This window comes from Ciconia boyciana, chromosome 2, assembly GCF_034638445.1.
Source record: "Ciconia boyciana chromosome 2, ASM3463844v1, whole genome shotgun sequence".
Lineage (NCBI taxonomy): Eukaryota > Metazoa > Chordata > Aves > Ciconiiformes > Ciconiidae > Ciconia > Ciconia boyciana.
The window spans coordinates 98336810-98361577 of NC_132935.1; the positions used below are offsets into that span (position 1 = coordinate 98336810).

The 24768-nt window shown below is 43.9% G+C and overlaps 1 protein-coding gene across 2 annotated transcripts in view; it reads left to right on the forward strand.

The window, feature by feature from the left end:
• The window catches only part of PHACTR1 (phosphatase and actin regulator 1), a 318657-nt gene extending 302618 nt beyond the window's left edge, over positions 1–16039 (forward strand). For both annotated transcript variants that reach the window (XM_072851388.1, XM_072851389.1), the window contains 3 exons: positions 8212–8352; positions 11728–11804; positions 14078–16039. In XM_072851388.1, the coding sequence (XP_072707489.1) occupies positions 8212–8352; positions 11728–11804; positions 14078–14093 (234 nt within the window). In that variant the 3' untranslated portion in view covers positions 14094–16039. The remainder of the gene's footprint in view (positions 1–8211; positions 8353–11727; positions 11805–14077) is intronic.
• The last annotated feature ends 8729 nt before the right edge of the window (positions 16040–24768 follow it).

Genomic DNA, 24768 nt, shown 5'->3' on the forward strand with positions numbered 1-24768 from the left:
TTTGATTTTGGGTTTCCTCCCATTTGAAAGTCATTTACACTTAAAACTGAAGAACAGTCATTTCAGATACACATTCCATTTTGCAGCTGGTGTAAATGTCTACAGATGCCCCAATATACATAGCCAACAATCCATCCTGTTATTGCAGATGATAAACTTTATTTCACCACTGACATATTTCCTACCTCCAGAGGTGGAGAAAGCCCCCTAAAAACTCACATGCTTGTGAAACAGCACTAACCCCTTCCCGTACATTTTTAGGTGGCTTAGTCTTTTTGACCTATGTGATCACAAGCTTTCATGGTATAATAATGACAAGGAAAGGGCTCTAAATATACTTGCAAAGGTTACATTTGGAGAGCTGGATTGTTTTCTTTTATGGTTAAAAATCTCACACCTTATTCTCAGCTCATGTAAATCAGCAGAGTTCTCCGTTGCCAACGGGAGGATACTGCTGTTGTCTGCAGGAGCTAAGAATGTGGCCCAGAGAGCTATTATTTTTTTAAACACTTAAATTCCTGACAACAATGGCAGGGATGGTCTCGCATCCCCTCGTAGTACTGCCTGAAAGAAAAGATCCTAACTGCATTGCAGATGTTTCATGGGATTTGCGCTCTGCGCAAAGGCTAGAAATACTGTTTTACTAGGCTTTCGATTTCCCTGTATGTTGAAGGGTAAACATGTACAGGAATCCAATCCAAAGCTTGATGCCGTTTGATGAACGGCTGCAATAGATAAAAAGCAAAGCTACCCATACCCAATCTGCTGCCTAAGAAATGGAGGCTTGCTAACCCAGCCAGCATTATCACCATGCGGTTCCCATCCTCTGCTATTTCGTAGGAAAGGCACAAAGCGCATGAATTGTCTGTTGCAGGGAGAGGCCACAGCTATTTGCTAAACTAAAACGCCCAGGCTGCTATAGCATTGCAGCAGTGTCTGCTCACCGAAACCTCAGCAGTCTTCTATGAGAGGTCTTTCTTTCTCTTTGTTGCACTTTTAAGTAGGAACGATGGTGAGAGCAGCGTCAGTCCGAACCCCTGGCAGTTGTCTCTTTAATGTTCATACCCCCGTTCCTGGTCACATTCCTTTTAGCCTTTTTTGGCTTCCTCCCTAGTAAAGATTTTTCTCCCCCACATTTGTGAAGTTGGTAGCAACATGACTTAGCATTCTTTGATTTTGATCATCTTTTTAAACTGTTGTAAATTGTTCTAGTGACACACTGTAATTTTAAGGAAAGAACCACAGGCCTGGGCTAACAACAAATTTTGTTCTCACCTACCAAACATACTGTTATAAAAGCTCAGAAATCACTAGAGGAAGAAGTGAATAAAGTGTGCAAGTGGATAGATAACAACTAGAAATGCCAACCACCTAGTGAATCCTGCAAAAATTGTTGTTATTCCCCAGCCCTGTCTTTCATGAGTGTGTCCCAGATGTGTCGTTGTGTCTACAGCAGAGTGGCAGGCTCCTTCTGTTGATTTGTACTGAAGTCTTATTACCAAAGGATTTTAAACCTCAGATCAAGCAGAAGTTTAATTGAGCACAGCAAGTGTTTTGCCCAGCAGACCTTTCTGTTTGCACTGAGGTTTAATGCACACACATGCCTACAGGGTAAATTCAACTTAAGGAAAGTATGCCACGTTGCCTCCTTGTAACCATGTGTAGTTGGTAATAAGAAGGGAAGGGGGTTCTGCAGAAGCCGCTGAAAAGACTTTTGACCTTGCACTATAGAAATTGCTACTGTCCCCGATTTTTTTGGTGGCATTATTCCAACTTCAAGGGAACAACCCACTTCATCCATTAAAAAGCTGTTCTTAAAATTCCTTCAGCACTGACATTTTGTTACAGTATTATGATGATAAGTTGTAACATGACATGCTGTAATAAGTAAGATTACCTTGCTGGTCTAGATGCCTTATTAAAGTCAGCAATAAGTATCCAGTTGAATTCATCATCTGGACAGGCAATTTCTAAAATAAAATTTTAAAAAATTCAGGTGACCTATAGCAAGCTGCCCCTTTAAGCACTTTTTATCCTCCCAGACTCATCTAACTTCAAATTAACTGGGGATAGGGAATAGCTGCCATTCAAAGAACAAAAAGGAGGCAAATGCTGCTTGGTACAGTTTCTCTGTAGCTCATGTCCCTCCTGCCCGAGGAAGGAGAGGTGAAGCATATTTGCCTGTCAACTGAGATGCCCATGGATGGGTTCTGCACATCCAGCCACCCCGTGCTGCCTCTCCCTGCCCCTCGGGGCCCACCAAGCAGCTTTGTTTGAGTGGGGGGACATGTGGATAAGGAGGGGGATTTCTCTGAGCACTGGTCTTGGTCCACAGCCCATTCCAGGAATATTAACGTGCAGAGGGCCTCTGGGAGAAGTGTAGCAGGCGGGTCCCCTCCATGAAGAGATCTGGGCCTCCAGGAATTACTACTAAGAATTTATCCTCTCTGAACTGTGGTGAATTTGGCCAAGCACCAAGGCAATTAACACAAGCCTGAACTCCCCCTGAGGACTTCCATTACAGAGAGAGAGTCATAGCCTGGACTAACAGAACACGTTACAAATCACTTGCAAATAGGAATAAAACTCTTCTTTTCTTACCTTCTCTTGTCTCAAATAACATCATGCTCCCTGTTCCCCAGAGCTGTTTACTGCTTCCTATCCCCCACTGTCAATAGCTAATTTTTCATGGAGGTCTAGCTCCAAAACTAAAAAATCTCGTAGCAGTAATAACGACAACCAAAGTGATGAGGTATGGCTATTTCTTAAAATCTGTGCAATAATCTGGAATCTTTGCTCCCATTAAATTCCTGCCCCGGTACAACTTAAGCTCTCTGCTCACTGGAGAGCAAGCTGGTGCCTCCCTGGGAAACGTCTTGCTATTCAATCTTTTCTTTAATTGACCTCCACTGGCTTGCATCAGCACAGGCTGTTCAAAATAATGAACTCTTGAGAGAGGTGAGACTTGTCAGAGGGAGGTGAGAGGAAGGCAGGGGATAAAAGGTCAGAGAAGAAAAGGGGTTAGTGGCTAATTTGGATAAACTGCATTTATAGTCAGAGGAAAAGGTCTTCGGGGCATTTCCATCACCTCCTGCTCTTATGTCTTACCGCAAAAGGTGGGGAGCAAAGGAGGGAGGGGGTTGTGTGCGCTGCTAGTTAGGATCTGTAATTTTTCACCTTGGTTTCTTCCCTAATACCAACCATAACATTTTAATGAGGTAACAAAGCAGGCAACGATGAAGTGACAAGACAACGAGCTTCATTGTGACTGAAGTGGAGCAAACTCAGCATTTCACATTTGACTAAATCCCAAGACCAGACTGGCAAGAGTACGTCCCCCTCCACTTTACCTGGTGGTGGTGCTTGGGTTTGCTTCGTTTCCCATGCCAAGAACAAAGGGGTTTGTGTTAAACCTTCCCTTCCAAATTGATTTAGTATCAAAGCTTGAAAGATACCCATTTTTATCGCCAGTGATCCAGAATATACAGACGAAAACTTGACCTCCCATGACAAGACATGGGAGGTCCTGTCCTCATTTACACAGCTTTTGCATTAATACAAATCCATTTACTTCAAAAGGGATTTTTGCCCTGGTTCACACTCAAATAATAAGGTAACTCACCACAAAGTTGTCCTGCTCCCTCAGCTCAGAATTCTTCACAAATATGTAAATAGAAATGTATATGCTCAGGAGGTACATCCAGAAAAAGTTGAGACATACACATGCACATCCCTCTGACATTAACAGAAGTAACTAAGAAAGAGTCCAGCTCAGTGAGTAAGATGCCTTTCTCCCCGTGTAGAGCACCACCACCTTGTGCAGGCAATTGCATCGTGTCCTTGACTGTGTCCTTTTACTGTAAGTTTTGAATGTACCCTATTCTTTCTGCCTGAAAGAAGAAGCAGAGCTTATTCTCAGCTGTTGCCCAAGAAGGATTGTGTAGCATTAAGTAATTTTGACCCAGGAGACTGCAGCTCACAGGTCATAAAAATAAACTCCAAGGTGAGATCTCAGGTGAGCTGTGCCCTTATCATGAACAGACATTGCACTGACACCTACAGTGGAGCCACTTAGAATCTGTTAGCAAAGCTGTTTTCCCAGCTATTTAAGAGTTAAGGGTGCTCTGAGTTGCCCAGACATACTGAGAGACCCTCATGCTTAGCAGCTCACAAGAAATCTCGGCAGTGTCATGAGAAAAAGGCGGGGCAGTTTGTTAACTGTTCAAATAATGTAGCTTTAATTAATTGCTGTTAGAAAAACACTCAGTGTGGTTGTCCCTCTCTTTTCATTTAGTGTGATCAGATCAGCACTTTGGTTTAATGTACTGAATATTTTGTGTGTGTATTTATAGATGTAAATATATGTAGATTTATGCCTATACATGAACTATGTGGTATAAGCTGTGGATTTCAGGACTCTTTTTCACAGTCAGAGCACTGGCACGAGATTCAGTGCATCTTTTTTCTGTTCATAGCTCTGCCCTGGGCCTCCTGGGTCACCTTGAGCTGGTTGCTCAGCCTCTGTGCTTCGCTTGCTCCAACTGCTCTGTGGGGATGGAGACACTGCCCACCACTCTGATGGGGTGTATAAGCACCTGAAATTGCACTGGTTGTAGGTTTCTGAAGCAAAAGCAGGGCATCTAAAAATAATACACAGTAATAGTTGTATGACTTCAGAGGAAGAGAAGAAGCAGCTTTCAGTCTGTCTTACATTCAGGTGTCACCTAAGAATGAAAAATGCACATTAACACTAAAATTTCATAATGTGCTCATGCCCTTGACATTTTTTCACATATAACTCAGTGCACTGTTCTTCACACCCAAACGAAGGGTTGCAGCGAGTTTCAGTGGTGTAAAATGTGCGGGTGATGCACCTGATTTGGTTTTTGTGCATTTGAGAACATGAGAACTTACCTCAGATTTGTCTTATTTAATCCTGTGACCCTTAACATTTACCGTCATTTCTTTGATTCTAACCCGCACCCAGCACAACAAGGAAGCCAAATTAGCTGTTTAAGACCCAGTGCAGCATTGAGGTAGTTACCAGCAGTGAACTCACATCGCTGGCAAAAGTACCACTGCCTCTGTGGCTCTTGGTGCTCTTGACACCACCTAGACATCAGCCTGGCATGGCATGCTTCAGTATACAAACAGCCACCTGCCTTCTCCTTTGTACAAACTTGCTAATCACTTAGATTAGCACAAACGTGAAAGCCGGCTAATGTCAAGAGCTGACAGAAGCTGTGAAACAGAGCCAGTCATTTTGTGAAGGTTCTCTTCCAGCTTGGAAAGCTTATAGGAGCTCCTGCTTCCCTTGTAGCCATTTAGAAACACAGAGTTTAATTCACAGGATTTCATATTTTGTTGGTGTCGTCATACTCCACGTAATAAGACATTGTATTTTTTTAAAAAACTCCATCCTAATTTGAAACAACATCTAGGCTCCCTCCTAAAATGATAAAAGCTGAGAAATGTACAGATAATATCGGTGATTCATCCTTAATTCATGCTGTTGTGAGAAAAGAAGCAGTTGATGCAAGTGAAGATGGAGTCTCACCCTTCTCTTTGAAATTTTGGGGTGTACTCATAATATTATTTCAGCATAAAGATTCTCTATTCCCATAGTCAGGGCTTAGATTTTAAACAATCAGAAGCAAAACTCTGCTGTGCTATCTGAGTAATAATGCACCAGCGCTAACAAACCTGCAGCTCCTGGCACTAGGGCTGCTAGAAAAACCTAGCAATTTGAAATCACATTCAAGATGAGTTGTCAGACAGAGAAGCCTCACTCATAGCGCAACTGTGATTATACTCCAAGCATGGTATAGCAGTTTGGTTTGCTTGCTTTTATTAAAAGCCCATCTATTAATTGCAGTGTGTATTTGTCTTGCAGGTGACTTAGGCATAGGTATCAGGGCTGCAGGCTGAAGAGGCAATTCTGTTCCGCTAGAGTGAAAAATAACATTTTTAAATCTATACGTGTTTCGATCTACTTTATTGTGCCCTCTGGCTTTTCTGACTTGGTGCTGTAGCTCACAGATAGGTTTGTCCTGTTGTCTAAAAAACAAAAAAGTTTATGCCTACCATGCATTTTGGTTTTTAAAAAAAGGTCCCTAAAACCTGTAGTCAGAAAGTCACGCTTCTTGCTAACCTCACTGCATACATGCACTTTGGCTGACTTGAGCATGGCTGGCCTGAACATGGGTATATAAAATGGGGCTTTTCTTGGGAAACTCTTGGAAGAAATAAGAGGAAGCTTATAAATGTTGTGTGACAAACACACACAGAGAGAAGCTCACCCCGGGAAACTTCATACCTCCCATAGAAGAAGGTGGGTGTGAGAAAACTGTCTAGTTTTAAAATCTTTGCAATATTCAGAAGTTTCAGAATTGCTCTTTTTCAAACCAGCAAGGAGTTTTTCCCCTATTAAATGTTGCAGTTTACCCTAAAATGGCTATGGAGACAACACATGAACTGCCAAGCTGTGACTTGAGTGATGCCAGCTGTCCTAGGCAAGGGCATTATGTGGCAGCGTAGAGTTATGTTCCCCGTTACCCATTCTTTCTGAGATTTCTCTCCCTTCAGTGTGTGCAAAATGGCTGGGCTGCAGCCAGGAGGGGTAGAACATGATTCCTGTCCCTGAGCATCTCACAGGCGGGGCGTTAGTGCAGCTCTGCAGACCCTCTACATGAGGTGTTTGAACCCAGTTCATGAGTGCATGCTCAGGGCTATCCATGTAAGGAGAGCAGCCCCACTGTCACCTCCCGTTGCAACCATCTTTTCTGAAAAGAGAAGAGGGAGGCAACCACCCACGCCAAGAACAAGGACACAGGGATTTAAATCCAGAGGCAGGATGGGACGGTGGAGCTATCTTACATCAGCACCCAAATGCTGGAGAAAGCTGGGATTTCAAGCATGTGCTTCTCTTTCTTGTGATCTCGCAAATTTATCACCCTCCACTTAGCATCCTGGCTGTTTTGAATCTGAATTCTCCCTGGAAGATGAAATGCAGGGAACTGAGATAGATACTTATTTTGGGAGGAAGGTGGAGTTGCATGTCAGGATCCAGGAGTCTAAATACCTTTGCAGAATGGAGTCTCAAGCATTTTATGAAATATTTAGACCTTTCACTATTCACAAGGGTGAAGTAGTGCAAAACACACCTATTTCTAGTGAGTGGGAATAGCATGATATATTGTCTAGCTAATTGTTAGCAGGATATTATATTTTCTGATATATCATGATTACAAATGTTTCACTGTAATAGGGAAACTTTTGCAGCTAATATACAGCCACATGCACACATATATGTAGCACCTTCTTCAGAAACACTTGTGTAATTGCTTTTGACATTAACCAACATGCTGTGCATCCAAGGAGAATCGATCTCGGAAAGCCAGTTCCTGTCCCTAGCCATGTAACTGTCTGTACGATATGTGGACTACCAGCACGCTACTGTTTCTGAGAGGAGAGTTTTGACTGTGGCTGCCTATTCTGCTGTGGAATTTGAAAGAAATGTTTTGGAACAATGAAGATGCTTTCTTGACATGATACAATCCACCCTTGCAATTTTTTTTCTTGGCTTGTAGTATGCAATGTAAACTGTTAAGAGTCAAATATGCTGTGACACAAAATTGAGCTGCAGCATACAGTGAAAAGTTCAGTGAGCAATAGTCATCATCACCCTGTCTGCCTTTTCTGGAGGTAAGGACAAGTGCAGAATATCAGAATGGTAAGGAAAGTTGTTTGTCACCTTTTGCACATAATTCAGGGCAGGATCCGCTCGGTGCCTTTGCCTGACTCTTCTCAGGCTGGGGAGCATACAGCCTGTGCAGGTAGTTTTAAAGTTGTGTTGTGGTCTTCGTCTCTTCCTGAGACATCGGTGCACTAGAAGACTTTCTTGCATTACATCTCATTTCTGCCAGGGGTGACCAACTGCAGCCAGGGATTGGGGTCTCTAGCCACAGCTGCTTCCCAAGCAACAGTGGGCTGCTCCGGCAGCAAGGTGGGATGATATTCAAGGTGCTGCAACAAGGGGTTATCTCCCAAGTAGCAATTCTGTGAAAGGTTGATGAAAACAACAGTACTGGGAATGTCTGAACCCTCTTATTATCATAACAATGGTTGTAGTAAAATAAATCCCCAAGCAGCACTCTGCAAGGAAAAAGTGAAGTCCTGGTGTCTTTTTCCACTCCTTCCTCAAACCTGCAGCTGAGTCAAAGGCCCACGGTAGAAGAGCTACGTGAGAGGAAGATCCTCATCCGCTTCAGTGACTACGTGGAAGTGGCAGACGCGCAGGACTACGACAGGAGGGCGGACAAACCCTGGACACGACTCACAGCCGCCGACAAAGTAAGTGGAGCAACTTCAGGAGAGCCATGATCTGAACAGCTAGAGCATGTCATGGCAAACAGCATCCCTCAGGTCCCACAGGTCCCACAGCCATCAAGGAATAAACCTCCACCTGAGTTCCCTTCCCAACACACCTGTGGTTTCTTCCTATTCACAAGGTTTGTTGTTTGAGTCATAAATCTTTGGCAAGAAGGCTCCTATATGCGTGGAAACCAGCAGCAAGCCTAGCAGCATTATACCACTTAAACAGAGAGGGGAGAATATCAAGCCCTTTGAGGAAAGGTCTCAAACCCTGTTGTTTGTTGGTTGGTTGGTTTTGGTCTTGCCACATAATGCTGCCAGCGGAGAGCACCTGCAAGACCTAGCAGAGCAGTGTGACAGCAGCACTTGCCAGAATTGCTATGCCAAGACAGAGCAGGCCTGGGTGCAAAATTGGCAGCAGGTCAAATAATGGCAAAAGGATCTCCCACCGAAGCCAGGTAACTTCTCTCTAGTGTATTACGACAGGGGTGTTTACTCAGGATTTCTGCCCAGTTCCACAGAGTATTTTAAGCACTAAACTGAAATCGTATGAGCCCTGCAGATGAAGAAAAGCTGTGTATTGGTATCAAGTGCGCTGTCCTCTGAGCACCAGTGGGACCTTCACTAAGTGGTGTCTCTGGTGGCAGCACTGGTGGCAGAGGAGTTAAATTGCTGGCAGATTATAACAGTCATATCCTGAGGATCTTAATGGTGCCTCAGGAAGAAGACTTAAACATTTTATGGCCACTGTAAAAAAAGAGGACTAATGAGGCTGATCAGTGACTCCCATGCTTTAGTCACTCTATGATGCCCATGTAATTTTTAAAGACTTTCAGGTACCTGACTGTTTCTTTGCTGTGGGACTCATGCAGCGATGGAGGCCATGATGTCCAATGTTTAGAGACAGGAGCAGGACTCCTGGCCATGCCACTCATTTATGGTGCTCTTGGTTTTATTCACAGAGGAAAAGGCAGTGCGTTCTACTGTATAATTTAACCAAAGAACTTGTATAGTTTTGTGACCACTGGTTTTTTCCTTGACACAGGGCTTCTTCAGTTTAGCTTTGGATAAGCTAATGTAGCATAAACTGATCTGAAAAAAGGAAAAACTCCCTCTGGACTGTCCACAGACCATAATATACTGGGTTAAATTAGCTTTTCCCATTTTACCTCACCATGTTAGACAAGATCTTACTCAACTGACTTAGTTATATTCTCCCAATTGGTAGATGAGGGAGGGAATAAATCTCCAACTGGTTCTGCAGCCTTTGAAAGATCCCTGTCTGGGATGAACGGCATGGAGAGACTTCAGCTGGGTGTCCAGAGAGGTCCTTCCTCATCCTGTGTCTGTGAAAAGAACAAGTATTAAATACAATTATTAAATGTAGCCTGGTAGAGAATTCAGTATTAAGGCAAAGTACTTTGAGGTCACTTTTTCTTTTTTATAATGCATGTGCAAAGTCAATACACAGAGCAAAGGGCTTAAGTTTTTCAAGTGAACCTTTTCTAAGCAAAGCAGGAGAAGGAGAAATGTTGGTCATTCTAATATTAATGCCCCTTCTGGCATAAGGAAGCAGATACATTATTTTTTGGGTTTGGGTCATACAGGTGGTATTCTGATTTCTGCCATTCAGATGACTTGCTTTTCCCCACCACTGTGTCCCACTGTTGGAAAAAACAGCCAGACAAATTGGAAGCAACTCTAAAATGTCTGACAAAGCTGCAACATCCTGTAAAAGATTATTTTCTTCCAGAGCTTTGATTCAATAACTGTCTTCATTGGTCAGCACAGGCTAGATTTATTGCAAAAATAAATTTTAGTAATGGACTTTTCTGTTTGTCAGTAGATCTTGCTCTGTGTGCTGGATGGAGGGAACTGCCTTCACTCTGACTTCATCTTTACCAGGTCTGACTGTTACAGGAATAAAAAGGGCACTTTTAAAGCTCTCCAACAGATGAGAGATGCAGGGAGGGAACAGATTTCAGACCTTGTGGGAGTCAGCAGCCCGGGTGGCCTCCTTCACAGTCACTTAAGCATCAAATTGGTCTGCTGAAGGTAGGCCCTTGAGCCGCTGCATAGCCATTGCTCTGTCCTGACAGATGGAGGCAGAGCCTGACAGACATTTCTAAGGTAAATAAAAAACCAAAGCTGTGCAGAAAGAGCACAAGGGGCCTTTTCTGTAGATCACACTCGCAAAATCTATCACTTAGGGCTTGTCAAGGCAAAGGTAGTTGGTGACTGGATCAGAGGCTGTTGCAAAAGCCCTGTTTTGGGCTCGTGCTGTTCGTACTAGTTTAGATTTCCTTCATTGAGAAAAATTCCTGACAGACGCAAGTCCCACTGACTGGAGCAGCCACTTGCAGCCACTGATGCTGATTTCAGCATCACACGGAGAGGCAGTGGCACACACCTTGGACCCATGGGAGCATTTGGCTGCAGCAGCCGCCTTGCACATCCTCTCCATATGCTCACAGTGAAACCCACTTGTGAGCTACCAATATCACAGGGCTGCCAGAAGTCTTGACTTTGGAGCTTGGGACTTGAGCCAGTTCTGCTGAGCACCCTCTCCAACACAAAGCTGAGTCCCTCCAAGTCACTCCTTCTTCTTTTTTTATATTCTTCAGTATTTCTCTTCCTGCCAGTCACTCATGGTTTTCTTTTCCCTTATGGACAAACCGCAGAGGCTGTAGGTGACTGGGTCTCCTGCAGGTGCTGAACACGACCGCCTGTGGCTAGTTTTCTTCTGGATTAGTGCATTGAACCGGTTCAGTAAATGGCACAGCTGGGTCAGAAGGGAGGAGGAGGGCAGAGGGGCACAGCCCGAGGCAGAGAGGAGGGCAGGGAGCCAGGCATCCCTCTTTCCCTCCCAGGTAAGCTCAGCCACTTTAGGTAACTTCACCCAAGGAAATTCAGGACTGCATAAAGGCAGGAGACATCTCAAATATGAGTCTGACAGGATCCAGGCCCAGTTTACTCACAGTCCAGCTCTGAAACAGATAGCAGTGTTTGAGAAACTCTGGTGCACATTTTTTTTTCCTCATGCTTATACTAATTTGGATTTTGTACCTGAAAGTGATTACATAATACGCCAGAATTGGGTTCTGTATCTGAATTGTCTATGATATGTTTTCAAATTGAGCCATTCCACTGAAGCATTTATCTCTTCCCTTTACATGATTTAGAACATGTTTATCTCTGTTCCTTTTCACATTTTAAAGTCTTTTTTATGTTTTTCTTTCTCTCTCTGATAATGTTATCTATCTGCTTCACTTTTAATATACTGTTTTGAGAAGAAAGTGAACTTATTTTCATCTCTCTCATTTATACATTTATGAGTCTAATTGTCCTTTGCAGGCAGCCATTCGAAAAGAGCTTAATGAATTTAAAAGCACTGAAATGGAAGTTCATGAATTAAGTAGGCATCTAACAAGGTAAGCTGAGATTAATTTTTTAAGACTATCAATGAAAACTGTTGTTTAAAAAAAAAAAAACCCAGCAGCTCTTTCTCTAACACCTACTGAACACACCATGAGGTCTAAACAACATTTAGAATTACAGGCTGTAGAAGAAACTTGCACAGACAAACTCATGCTGCCTCATTACATAGCAGTATGCAGGCACGTGCTGTCTGTTTAATAAAGTGTAACCTCCTTTTATTTTATTTGTTAAATCATCATGCTCTAGCTGCATGTCTCTTCGTCTGATATCAAAAGTAAGTAGTGTTGGTGTCTGAAGGAGGCCAGGGAACTCTTGTAGAGCCAGTATGTAGCAAGGTATGAATGAGTGTACACTCAACCCCCCCGAGCATACAGCTGTTCCACGCTACGCACGTCCCACACACAGATCTCTCGGTCCTGCCCTCCACATCCTGCCATAGGCAATGCAGTGGGGAAATAGCAAGATCGGCATTATAAGAGAGGCACTATTTTTTACACTTTTAGGCTTCTTTTAGTTAAAAAGGTAGAGACTGACTGAATTATCCGTGCTCTCAAACTAACAACCTTACTCTCTGACAGGCTATGGCCAAGGCACACTGGGAGGTTAGGGCACGTCCCCTCAGACAGCCCGTGCTGAGTCTGCTCTGGCTTTGATGCTGAGATGAGCTGAACTCCAGGCATTTCAGCTGAAGTCAGGCCTTTGCAAATCAACATTAATCCACACTCATTGTTAGATGTTAAAGACAAGAGTTAGGTATTGAAGACAAGTGAGACTGAGATCTGGTACAGAACTGGAGCTGCCCTTGTATTAATACATTCATCGGCTAGGTGCTCATAAAAAATGCAGTTAATACTTTTAAGAAAAATACAGAAAAGCTTAAGGCAAAATTAATTTTGTATTAGGGAATTTTTATGTGTATAAATTAATAATTATATTAAAATTCACCACATGTATTATGCATATATTCCCTTGCAGAAACAATCTCCTTTCTGCTTCCTAGCATGTGCTAGGATGGTTGCACTGAGGTTTGTGATAACGGAGTGCTGCTAGAGACAAGCCAACTGCCTTTGAGCCACGAGGTCTGGAAGAAGCTTTAGGGTGTGCAGTTGGCCTAGATCTGTTGACCCCAGTGACCGAGCCTTTGAGGGACATTTGGCTCACACCTCCAGGAGAGCATTGACAAATTTAGAAAGGATGAGGCTGTTTTAAAGGGGATGTTGCTACAAAGAGTTGAGCTCCGTTGAGCACTGTTGATTTCCATGAGGCCTTTAGCATCCCACAAACATAGAGCCTAGTTTAGTTTTCCAGCAGCCTCTCCAGCTGCTTGGCTTTCGCAGGTTTCTGGCAGTATTTTGCTTCTCTTCCATTGTTGGCGTGAGCAGTGACCCTCTGAGGTGACTCTGTTTTTGAAAACCACCGAGTGGCTTTGACTCACTAAGTCTGGGCCAGGCATACTCAGAGGTATAGCTATGGAAAATGGAAATGGAATACGGGTTTGTCTGAAGTTCAGCAGGACTTACTGGTTAGACAAGTGGCTTCAGGAAATATGCACTTGAAGGAAGTGCGCTTAAACAAAATAGAGTAATTCCCTTAAAAAAACTTAGATAAATCACCATTATAAAATCATTAGCAAGGTAATGAGATATTCATGTCATTAAGCAGTGGCAAGAGCTGAGCAAAGAATGTGTTGCTTTACTAGTGGGACACATTAATTAATTCATGATAGAGTGAAAAATCAAAGCTTAAAAAAAAACCTTTGCAGAGCTGACAAACCCAGGCCTCCTGACACAGGGTGTACTTGCAGAAAGGGTGGCCATTTTAGCTCTACTTGTCTCTTTAGCCTCAGACATTAAGGAATAATCATACTTGAACTGTATGTAAATCTTCCTGGCTGAAGAGCATCAGGTTTGTCTAAACCAGACACTTTTTGTGGAATCGGGCAGGGTGTGGTCTGAAAGAGGACTAGCTGATCTGAAATAACTCGCTCAGGGATCTGATAGGATGGACCCAACGTGTATTAGTGTCTTTGGTAGATTTTGGTGCAAGCAGCTTATGCCTATGAACTGTGAGCTTGGTGAGGACCAAGGAAGTGTGAGTGTCTGTTCTGGGTCCGCAGTGCCAGCATGGCTGATGTCAATGCTGCAGGAATCGAGCTGCCTAATTGTGTCACTGTAGCAATAAGTTATCCATTTTTTTTTATGTACAATATGCATGTGAGGATATTATCTTACTAGTTCTCTTCCTTTTTTCCCCCCTTGGGTTTTAGGTTTCATAGACCGTAGCAGTTCAATTCTACCTGACTACTATGCCGTCTTCAAAACATAACTAAAAGGAACCATAAGTGCTGGTATTATTCACTTCCCTGTTACGTACAATGTAAATCTTCTGAACTGCCTTTTTAAAAAAAAAGAGTAGAAAAATAAATATTAAAAAAAGGAGAATTGTATTTACATGTGATGGGTACTGCAGCATCATCAGACCTGCTGGTTCAAGCTTCAATAACAGAAAATACCCCTGGTGGGAATTGTGCCAAGACTTGGCATCTATGTATAAGACTTTCCTGGCATGTGGATTTGCCATACATGTTCAAGCCCAGCTGGTGGTGCATCCATTTCGTCTTCAGGCACCCTTCATCCTGACAAGCCTCTGTCATCAACTCTAGAGAGCCCTGAGATGGTGTTCAGGGAATCACTGGCCTGGGTGAAGTCTCCAAAAGACCGGCACCTATGGCACTAAAGCACTTATACCAAACACTCCTTTCAGGCTGCAAGCACCTTATAAGGACAGTGAAGGAGCAAAACTCCTCTACAGGCCAGCCCATCTGTGAATATCATCTGACTAGAAAGGAATTTCTTTCCCTGGAGAAGTTTGTGGCCAGTTGATAGGCATTTTTCAGCTCCTAAGTAGAAAAAGGCATCACCTGTAAAGAACAGGACTCCCTACTGAAGGCTGGTTCAGTTCTAGCAACTGTTTTCATCTCTTTCAAGTATAATTTTCCAAACCCAGTTGTGAACCCATCAGCAGTAAGCAACAAGAATGTTGAGGACAAGCAAGCAAAACCCATCTCTTCATGGTCACTGCATGGCATTTGCTCAGCTTGTAGTTTGTTTTTACACCCAAGCCTCATGATTGTGTGAGAGCCAACCCGCACCCAGCAGCGAGAAAGGCTGGGTTCCCACCTGCTCTGCAGAGGGACACACGACAGGAAGAACTGGGGGTTCGATGAGGGATATCTGTCCTCTCTGTATCAGGTGTTTCAAGAACTGATCCTAAACTCATACTGAGAAAAGCATGACAGATTGTGTTACCTGGCCTAACAAAAGGAGTCTGGTGCATTGGTATTGATGGTGAGACTCGTCACTGGTACCCACAGCTGAGGCATAAGGACAGCAATCCAGGGGTGTTTTGTTTTGGTTTTAATTTATTTTTATTATAGTGGTTTAACACACAAACTGACCAAGGAGAGCTCAGAGAGCTGGTCACTCTGGGCCTGGTTTACCCACCAACTTAAGCGTGTGCTTAACACTAAGTAAGCATGCAAACAGCCTCACTGCATTCAAGAACACATCTGACAAGCTTAATTGAAGCTGAACACGTGTAAGTGCTTTTCTGAACTTTGGCCAGTACCTCCCAGAATCAAGTCCTTAACTAGTATAACGCCAGCAAGCTGGGGCAAACATTGTCGAGGATTCCTTTCCAGCTCTAGCAAGAAACTATTATGCCATGTTTTGGGCCACTGGCCCAAAGCACTGTAGCAACATTACTGTAAGAAGTTCCAGATTATTACTTCAGGACACCTTTTTTCTTCCACAATAGCTATTTTGCTTTGACAGTTTGAACAGAGAGGCCAAAGTTTTTTACTACAGTGTTGTTATTTCTGTTTTGGTTTTTTTTTTTTTCTCCTTTCTTGCTGTCTTCCATGTATCTATCCACTCTTCTGTGCTCCCTCTCTACCTCCCCTGATGCCATGCTATCATTGCCCTTTACTGATTGCGGGCCGAGAAGCCTCTCGCACGCAAGCATTTAATGGCCAATGCTGCATAGTGCCAACACTCCTGCCTCTTCTCAGGCCTCCGTCTCATTCCTCCGGTCGCAGGAGTAAAGCAAAAGGACCATAGGGTTGTTCTAGCATCCAGCCTGCCAAACGACACTGGCAGTGAGGCTAACGTACTCCATTTATGCTTAGCGGTGGTACTCAATACCTCACAGATTTGCTCTCCATCAGAGACGAGCGAAAGCGTTTCATTCTCGTCTGTGGCTGTCCTTGCCATGCTATGGATTATTAGCTATTAAATAAGAATTGGCTGTTGTAGGATGGAAGATGCTACAAAGTAAAGTGAAAACCAGCTGGTTTCTGGTGCCTCGTTTTTGAGGCCGCATACCTCTGATGTGATACGCTTCCCAGAACAGGTAATGATTTCCGAAGAAACACTCACAGTGATCCCTGTATCACCAGCTCACAGTTGCTTTAGATAAAAGTTCATCAGTAGTGGAAGCCTTTAACGTGCAACATTACCAGCTCAGTGCAGCAAAGACAGAGCACTTATCTACTAGCCAGGAATACACTGCTTTGGGGTTATTTTCATGAAAAGCTGTAGTTCATGTTTTTAAATTCATTCACATACACATGCACGCATAACAAGACTGCATCACAGCTTTAAAAAGGGAAAACAAAACTCTAGGCTTTTGACTACACACACATGGCATTAGGAAAGGGCTCTGCAACACAGCTGTTCTGAAGAGCAACAAGCCCTCATGTTCCCAGTATGGATCCCACACCTGCCCTGGCATCGTTAGCTTAGAGCTTCAGTGTGAAAGGGAAGGAGGCCATTTAAGGAGCAGCGGTGACAGAAATCACAGGACTCATTAGGCTGGTAGGAGGAAAAGGTGAGATTTTTTTTTTTTTTTCATTTTATGATTAAATGAAGAGGAAAGAGGTGGAAGTAGCAGACTGCTGTTGTCAGTCTGTTGTCAGTGCTAGAGTCCCCAGGGGAACAGGTAGTCTGCGGGCAATGTCACTCTGGGTATTGCCGCCGTCCCTCGTGGGCATGGACCCCAGCAGTGCCCACGCCTGCCACTCTGGTGGCCTAAATAAGTCCTCAAGCACTGGTTGAGGTATGTAACAGCCAAGTCCTGGGTGACAGCCAGACGTTCCCCAACCACCCTGCCTTCATCTGGATGGGCCCAAGGCAGGTCCCTGCTGACCGCTTAGCAAGTTGTTGCGTGCTGTCTGCCTCAGGATTCATGCTGTCCCCAGGGCAGCTACATGTGGCAATGCTTTTTTCTTTTTTTTTTTAATGATGTTAAACTCCTGGCTGAGCAGACACCAGGACACAGTGGAAGAACCGCCATATTTCTCCCAAATAGCAAGTAGAGCTTATTACTGAAAAGGGAGGAGGAGAAAGAAGCCATATAAAGTGTTTGGCACTGTAGTAAGCATCGCAGAACTGGCACTTGATCTGGTTTTAGCTTCAGTGGATCTGGGTGTTTTGCAAAGTTACCCTTTGGTGAGGCATTCTTCAACAACCTTTCAGTGCCTGAACACTGCAGCATGTCCTCAGTTTGCATGCCCACCTCTGGCACCCATGGGAAGTTGCAAGCAGACTGGGGAACAGCTAGTCCTTTTTTAAAAATGTTTTCTTGAGCACTTGTTTTCTCATCTGTGAAAGCCATCTCTCTCACGGCAAAGTAGTTGTGATTCTGTTGGGAGTGAAAAAAAACAACCAAACAGTCACAGTTTCCCCCCCTTCAACCTGGATTGTATGTAGGACAAAGATGATGGCATTCCTGCGGAGACTCTGTTAACATTGCAGTTAACACCAGTCATCTTCATTCATATTAGGAGGAGATTAACAGTAGTAATAAAGAAATTACATCAGGTTTAGAGAATGGAAAAATCAACGCAGAACAAAAATGGCTATTCCAATCATCCATCTCCAGGGCTGATAACAGAGATAATATTCTAGTCAAGGAAGAGAAACATTTTGGTTATAATCTACTGAATCCTGATGGGTTATTCATACTTACAATGTGCAAGTATTGTGACATCTGTTCGACAGCCTATGGAAAGAAGAGGTGGAAAATGGGGGGGGGGAAGCTGCGGAGGTGGCAGGGATTGGAAAAGCAACTCCAAAATGTCTAGACAAAAGTTTTGATTGTTTGGAAAAAAGTGATGATGAGGAACACAATGGTGGCATCGCCCTCCCACCTACACCCTCGCCAGCAGCGGGCTATAGGGACCTGGCAATGACTACCAGGGAAGGTCAGCATTGTGGCCTTTCCCCACCCTACACCCCACTGGTTAGGTACTTGCAAGCTGAAGAAGTTTCAGGCTGCAGGTTCGCTGGGATGGGGCTCAGGTCAGCTTTTGTGTCTAGACAATTCCTAGTGCACACTTATCAGAAGAGAAGGAAGGGGGGAAAAGAATATGATAGACTTCTAACTATTTTAACTGAAACTATTTAGTCAGCCCATTAGACAAATATATTTCAGCACAATACTTATATGTAACCACAGCACTTTGTCATCACTGCAACTAGTCACCAAACTCACCCTTCCTTACTTCTACAATGCCGCCTGTACAGTGGAAACACTATAAACCAACAGAGGGGGAGCATTTCCAACATGCCTAGTGAAAGCTTGCACTAACACAAAAAAAAAAAAAAGGGCGAGATGGAAACCCATAGTTATACGTGAGCGTGGGCTCCCTAACGTGCCTGCAAATAAAATCACTTTGTACAAATAGCCATTGGAGATGACTAGGCTAGTAAAAAAAAATCAGGAAAGAAAAAGGGGACAAATTATTTTTCCCAGGTGTTCAGTCTGCTTGAGCTTGGAACAACTTCTGTAAACCAAGAGGAGGTGACGGGCACATTACCTGCATTCCCATGTGTCCCAGTTACTCCTGCACCCGTTGCATTTTCCAGTTGATATCCAAGTGTATGTATATAGTTTGTCTTTGTATAGGAGTGAGTGTGGTGGCTGTCAATCATGTGCTCTTCCAGTATTGTAATTTAACAGATTATGGCTGTATGAAAACAATGTAAATAACTAGAAAAAATTAAACTGGATCTCTATGTCCTAGTTTTTGTACATACTGAAACTGCATGGTATTTAAATTATTGTTTGTCTCTGATGTATGCAGTTTCTTAAAAAAATTCATTTAAAAAAAAGCATTCCTGTGCCTGTGTATTTTATCACCCTCTGTCCCAGTGGCCGATAGCGTAACACACGGATGCAGTCGAGGATACCAGCCCTCCTGCTGCCAGCCAGGCTCGGCGCTGCAGCCTGGCAGCTGCAGTGACCACAGCGTGCCCACACCTCAGCGGGGAGCAAAGCAAAAGAGCAAGACTTACCAGAGCAGATCGATGGGACGCTGTATCGGCTGAGCCGCTAGTGCCGTCTCTGTGAGCTGGTTCAGCGAAGGTGTGCAAAGGAAGGTGGCTGGTACCTCAGCTGCTAAAGTTGTACCCGACACCAGGCTAATAAAGAACAAAACCAACAGTCTGCACTAGACACGCACACACCAACACAAACGAAAACTACCTCTCCCCACAATGTTGTCAGTACAGGGTATGCTCCGTCAAGTGCCTACTGCCAGGGTCAACGTGCAGCATCTGCCAACTCTCCTCTCCCTTCCCTGTTCACAAGCCTTTCTCCAATATGCAATACCCTGTGGTTAGAGAAACTGCCACTGAGTAGTACCAGCGAGTGCTATTGCTGTTCAGCAGAGGAGCCAGACCTGCACATCCAGCTACCTTCATATCGCCTTTTCATCTTTTTTTTTTTTCCCCTCTTTTCTTTCCCCTGAGTAGCTTCAGTGGTTGCACAGCATTCCAGGTTGTGACAAACTGCAGCCTCTGTGTAGTGAAAAGGGAAGGAAAAACCTCCTTCACAAGAATAAGCATGTACCTTCAAACAGTCTCACTAGCCTGCAGAAAACACGGAAGGTAACAGCTCTGCTTAGGCTGTTTAGTTTTCATAATTGATGGTGCAAAAATTCTGACCCCAAAGAAACACTTAGCACCCAGCATCCTCACTGTAACTGGCAGGTGGGAGCAGCTCCCCTCCCCTAGTGCACACAGAGCCTTCCAATTACACAGAAATGAAAGGTCCACACACTTTAACTGACCAAATTCTGCTCCTTTCCATCGCTGATATGGAGACACAACATGACCAAAACTCTCACTTTTTTGTTTGTTTCCATTTGGGTAAGTTTTCAGTAACCTACTTACAATCCTTGTTTGTGTGTGTTTGTATGTATTTCCATTCTGGCAGCCAACAAGTTTGTAGCTATCCAGTGAGGTTTGGATAAATAAATGAAGTAAAAAAAAAAATCCTAGTTTTTGACGAAAGATCCCCTTCCCCCACAACTAGCTATGGCTGCCAGCAACATTATATAGTGGGCTTTTTATGTTTTAACTGAAGCATTTCATAAAACCAGTCTAAGGAAAGAGACGTGTGCATCTTCAGTAAAGTCCATGTAATAACTAGCAATCAAATTGCAATCTAATGCCATCTTTAGGCAGGAAACAAAGAGGAGGGCTGGAAAAAAAAAATCAATTCTCCATTAAACAGGCAGCCCTTGGTGACCAGCTCAGCCATAGCATTTGTGCTACCTTTACCAGCTGCTTCAAAACACTTCAGAAACAACTTAGGAGAGCAGGCCCACAGGAACAACCAACAGCCAGGTGCACCCTGCAGTCCCTCTCTTGCAAAATTCCCTGTTAATGGGGCATGAGAGACAACAATTTCTATTTTAACATCTATTTGATGAGTGTCTGAGTTTTACATATGTGGATACATTAACCCTGAGAAGTAGGAGACAGACATATCTGTTTAACAACCAGTTTAGAATGTAAAAGCTAGATCCACACATGTCCATGTGCACACGTGCCCAAGAGCTGATCTTAAGTCCAAAATAATGGCCACTAGGCATCTAGATTTGGCGGGGGGGCAGCGACAGAAGGAAGAGGGAAACATGCTGAGCCCACTGAGCAAATCCCACAAAGGCACTGGAAGCCCAATGCCGTCACACACGAGCCCAGCAGAGCACTCACTGAGCAGCGTGCATGCACCAACGCGCCATGCTATTTGGCAGTGCCTGGCTAAGAGCTCAGTGCCCTCAGCGCAGGTATGGGGTGAGATTCCTCTGCCATCGTCTTCCTCACCCCCATTCCTCCCTCTTGTGCCTTGGAACAAGGCTTCCAGGCAACTACGTCTGAAACAACAGTGTGGCGGTGGCCTGGTCGCACAGTCCAGCTGGTCTGCATGGGACAAAGCAGCCGCCCTACTCCTGAGCAGTGTGAGCCGACAGCTTCTGGTGTGTGTATGGACATCACCAGCACCCGTTAAGCAGCTGTCAGGGCAAGATGCAGATGGTGCAACACCATCCTATGCCCACGCTGGCAAGCGTTGCCTACAAATTGTACAAAATTGCCTACAAAATTCTTCCCCGAGTGGCAGAATGAATGAAAGCGTGGCTTTTCAGTAAATTTGTGCCACGTGGTTAGGAGCTCTGGTGTTCAGAAAGGCATCTTCAACTGAAGTTGTCCCATCTGTCCCACAGGGCGATGAACATTGATCTCCTATCCACAGGACCCTGCTCTGCATCACTGTTACTTTATCAGCCTCTGAATTGCTGCATTTCAGCCACTTTTGTCTCCATACTCTCCTGCTTTTCGTTCCGTACTCTCCAGCCCCTTACTAAAGTTCAAATCATTCATCATTTTTCCAGCATCATCCTCTGACATCTGCCATTACTTTTCTTATCTGGAGTTTCCATCACATTTGGACATCAGCTGGAAAAGAACTGGTACATGCAACATGGGAGAGCACAGACATGTGGCATTGCTTTAAACCTCTCTAGAAAGAAAGTGCTGCTTGAGGGGAGAACTGGACCAAGTTAAGCTTATTTTTCTTGTTTGTAAAGCCCATGAAGATATTTGGCAGGGAGAGGCTTGATGGGGGAGCTTTCACTCTCCCAAGTGAATGCTTCAGTGTTGTTTCTGTTGTCTCCGGGATAAACAGGAGGGGAAGGGGGGGGGGGGGGAAATCCCCAAACATATGCAGCAGCTAGTTCTATATGAACAAACAAGCATGCAGCAAGCAGCTACATACTCCGCCAGTCAAGGAGAAATAATGTAAATAAAGACAAAATACATCATTTTCAAGCTTTTCAGGAAAAAATGACCATCAGATGACTTGTTACCACACTCCTCCTGCAATGACATAGAGGTAACAGAAAACAAATAGCAAAGGTAAGCCCTTCCCCGCATCACCTAGCCAGAGATTTCAGTAGGAGGCTCATCCATGTGCAACGTCGAAATAATCTGTAAGGAACTACTAGTCGATAGTAGATAAATGACCAAACTTGGACTGCCCACTAAAAGCGCCTAGCTGGACACTACAACTATTGCGGTGTTTCACTTCAAGAGGTCAAAGAGCAACTGTTAGCCACATATGCCAAACTCCAGGCTGACTACAATCACTGGAGGCACAGACCAAGGTTTCCCAAAGGGTGGACTCTGCTCTAGGTTGGGACTTCAAAGGTATCTTGCCTCAACCTCACCCTGCTCGGCCCATGCTGGGGACAGTGAAAGCTCACATTTTGCTGTTCTCCTGCTCCCCTGGGAAAGAGGCCTCCGAGCTAAAGCATTATGTTCAACTGAGCAGACATCACCAAAAATTAACTGAGCATAAGTTAGCCAGATTCATACTTGCAGTCTTTCGGGAATTCAGTAAGTTTTCTGCATAAACTGTATCCCTCATAAACCCACAGTGAAAGCTTGAAAATGGATCCATTAAGATACACACAAATGTCTCTTACCAGATCAGTGAAAGAAGCATGGAGTTAAACCACTGTTCTCTAGAGAACTCCCCTCCTTCAGCATAGCTCAGAATAAATAATGCACTCCATTAAAGAAGCACTCCTGGTCTTTCTTTGTGCATGATCTGAAAAAGCTGCACACTAACTTCAGCTGACATTAAAGTGGAGCAGCATTTGAGGATCCACCCCACATACACTGAAATGTTTCACTAAAATTACTGTTGCTCATGTGGAAACGTGAAGGTTTTTACTGTGAGGGTGACCGAGCACTGGCACAGATTGCCCAGAGAGGCGGTGGAGTCTCCCTCCTTGGAGACCTTCAAAAGCCATCTGGACACGGTCCTGGGCAACCGGCTGTAGGTCGCCCTGGTTGAGCGGGGGGGTTGGTTGGACCAGATGACCCCCAGAGGTCTCTGCCAACCTCGGTCCTTCTGTGATTCTGTGAAAGTAGATCTCTGTCTCTCGTCTGTGCAGCTCCGAGGCCTACCTATTGATGGAGAAAGGCTTTTTTAAATTAAAAAGTAAACCAAAAAAATGTTTGGAGCCTTCACTCAAATAGTGATTGGAGGAACACTCACTGGCAAGTCTGGAAGCAATAACACTAACGGCCACTTCTAATCCTGATTCAGTGCATCTCTCTTCTCAGAACAGGAGTTATTGATTCCCTTTCAGGGCTGAAACTGCTCAACACCTTCAGTGTCATCAGTGCTTGTTTTTTTTAACAACTAAGTAATCTGCCATGTAAAGGCCTGAATAATGCATATGTAACTTCAGGGGTTTTGTGAATAAACTGTGCAGCCTGAGGGAAAAACGTCCAAATGGGTAATCTCTCGGACTGTACCCATGGCCATTATTTGAAAAACTTGTGCACTGCGTGTTACAGAATGCAGTGCTGTTACTCACACAATGTATATGCTCTTTCCTATCCAGGTTACTCAGCTCTCACGCCTACACTAGAAAAACAAGCTCCTCTCTGAAGTGAACTAAATGGCTTACGCTACAATGCAGACACAGCAATGGCTTTCAAAGCAGACAGACAAGCTTTTTCTGAACTGGGTAAACCCAGGCATTTCAGGAACACTAACAGCAGCATCTCAGAATCCAGCATAGATAATCTATCAAGGTTTTTAGGTGTAACCTGAACTGAGCTCCATGCTTCCCCAGCTAATGTGTTGGAAGGTAAACCTGACCTAGTTTAAAACAAAAGTTAAGTTTCTAAAGCATTTCAAGTCCGCACTACACTGAGTGCAAGCTTAACACACGCCTTCAAGTGCAATGAGCATACTTGGCACTTGGCATACTAAGCATCAATTTGAGTCCAATAACAGCTAAGCAACACATTTTTATATACAATTCCCTGGTCTATGCAAGATGTAGAAATAGATTTTACACTTTCACAAGAAAAAGATCCAGCAAATCTCCAGCAAATCTCTATCTATGGCTAATCACTCTACTTTTACTTGCATCATGAATTACATTTCTGTATCAAATTTATTTTGAAATCTAAACCAAACAAGAATCAAATTACAACAACTTTGAGCCAGGCATTCAACAGAGGCATTGTTTATTACTGGCCTGTATTTCTGAATTATATTGACTCGTGCCACTGATTTTCTCCCTACCTGCCCAAAGCTACATTTTAGGATAGGACAGATCCACCTTCCTAGGGCATCTTCCATGAAGAACGAAGAAGGAGGTACAGCCATAGAGAGCGGGCTGACAGATAAAAAGAAAGTATTTCTGAAGACACTTCAGAAAAGCATGTCACCCCTGGTTATTGTGATGTCCTCTACCTCAAACTTGCGATGCCCCTTCCAGAACATTTACCTGAAAATGTACAGTATTAATAGAGTACATTTACATTTCTAGCAAAGACATGCTTGTTCACCAAAGAGTTCCAGCAGACTAATGTGTAGTAAATTCACCTCAAAAACACCTCCAAGTAGTAACTAGTTATATCAAGTATAAGCTGGCATACAAAAACATTTTAAAATTACAAGTAAGTCTATTTACCTTGCTTCAAGAGATAGATTTACTTCCCCAAAAGCCAGAGAGCACACGTGCATCAGAAAACTGTAGCTGGCTGGCCAAGAAACACTCTGGACATGATCACACCACCACTAAATATC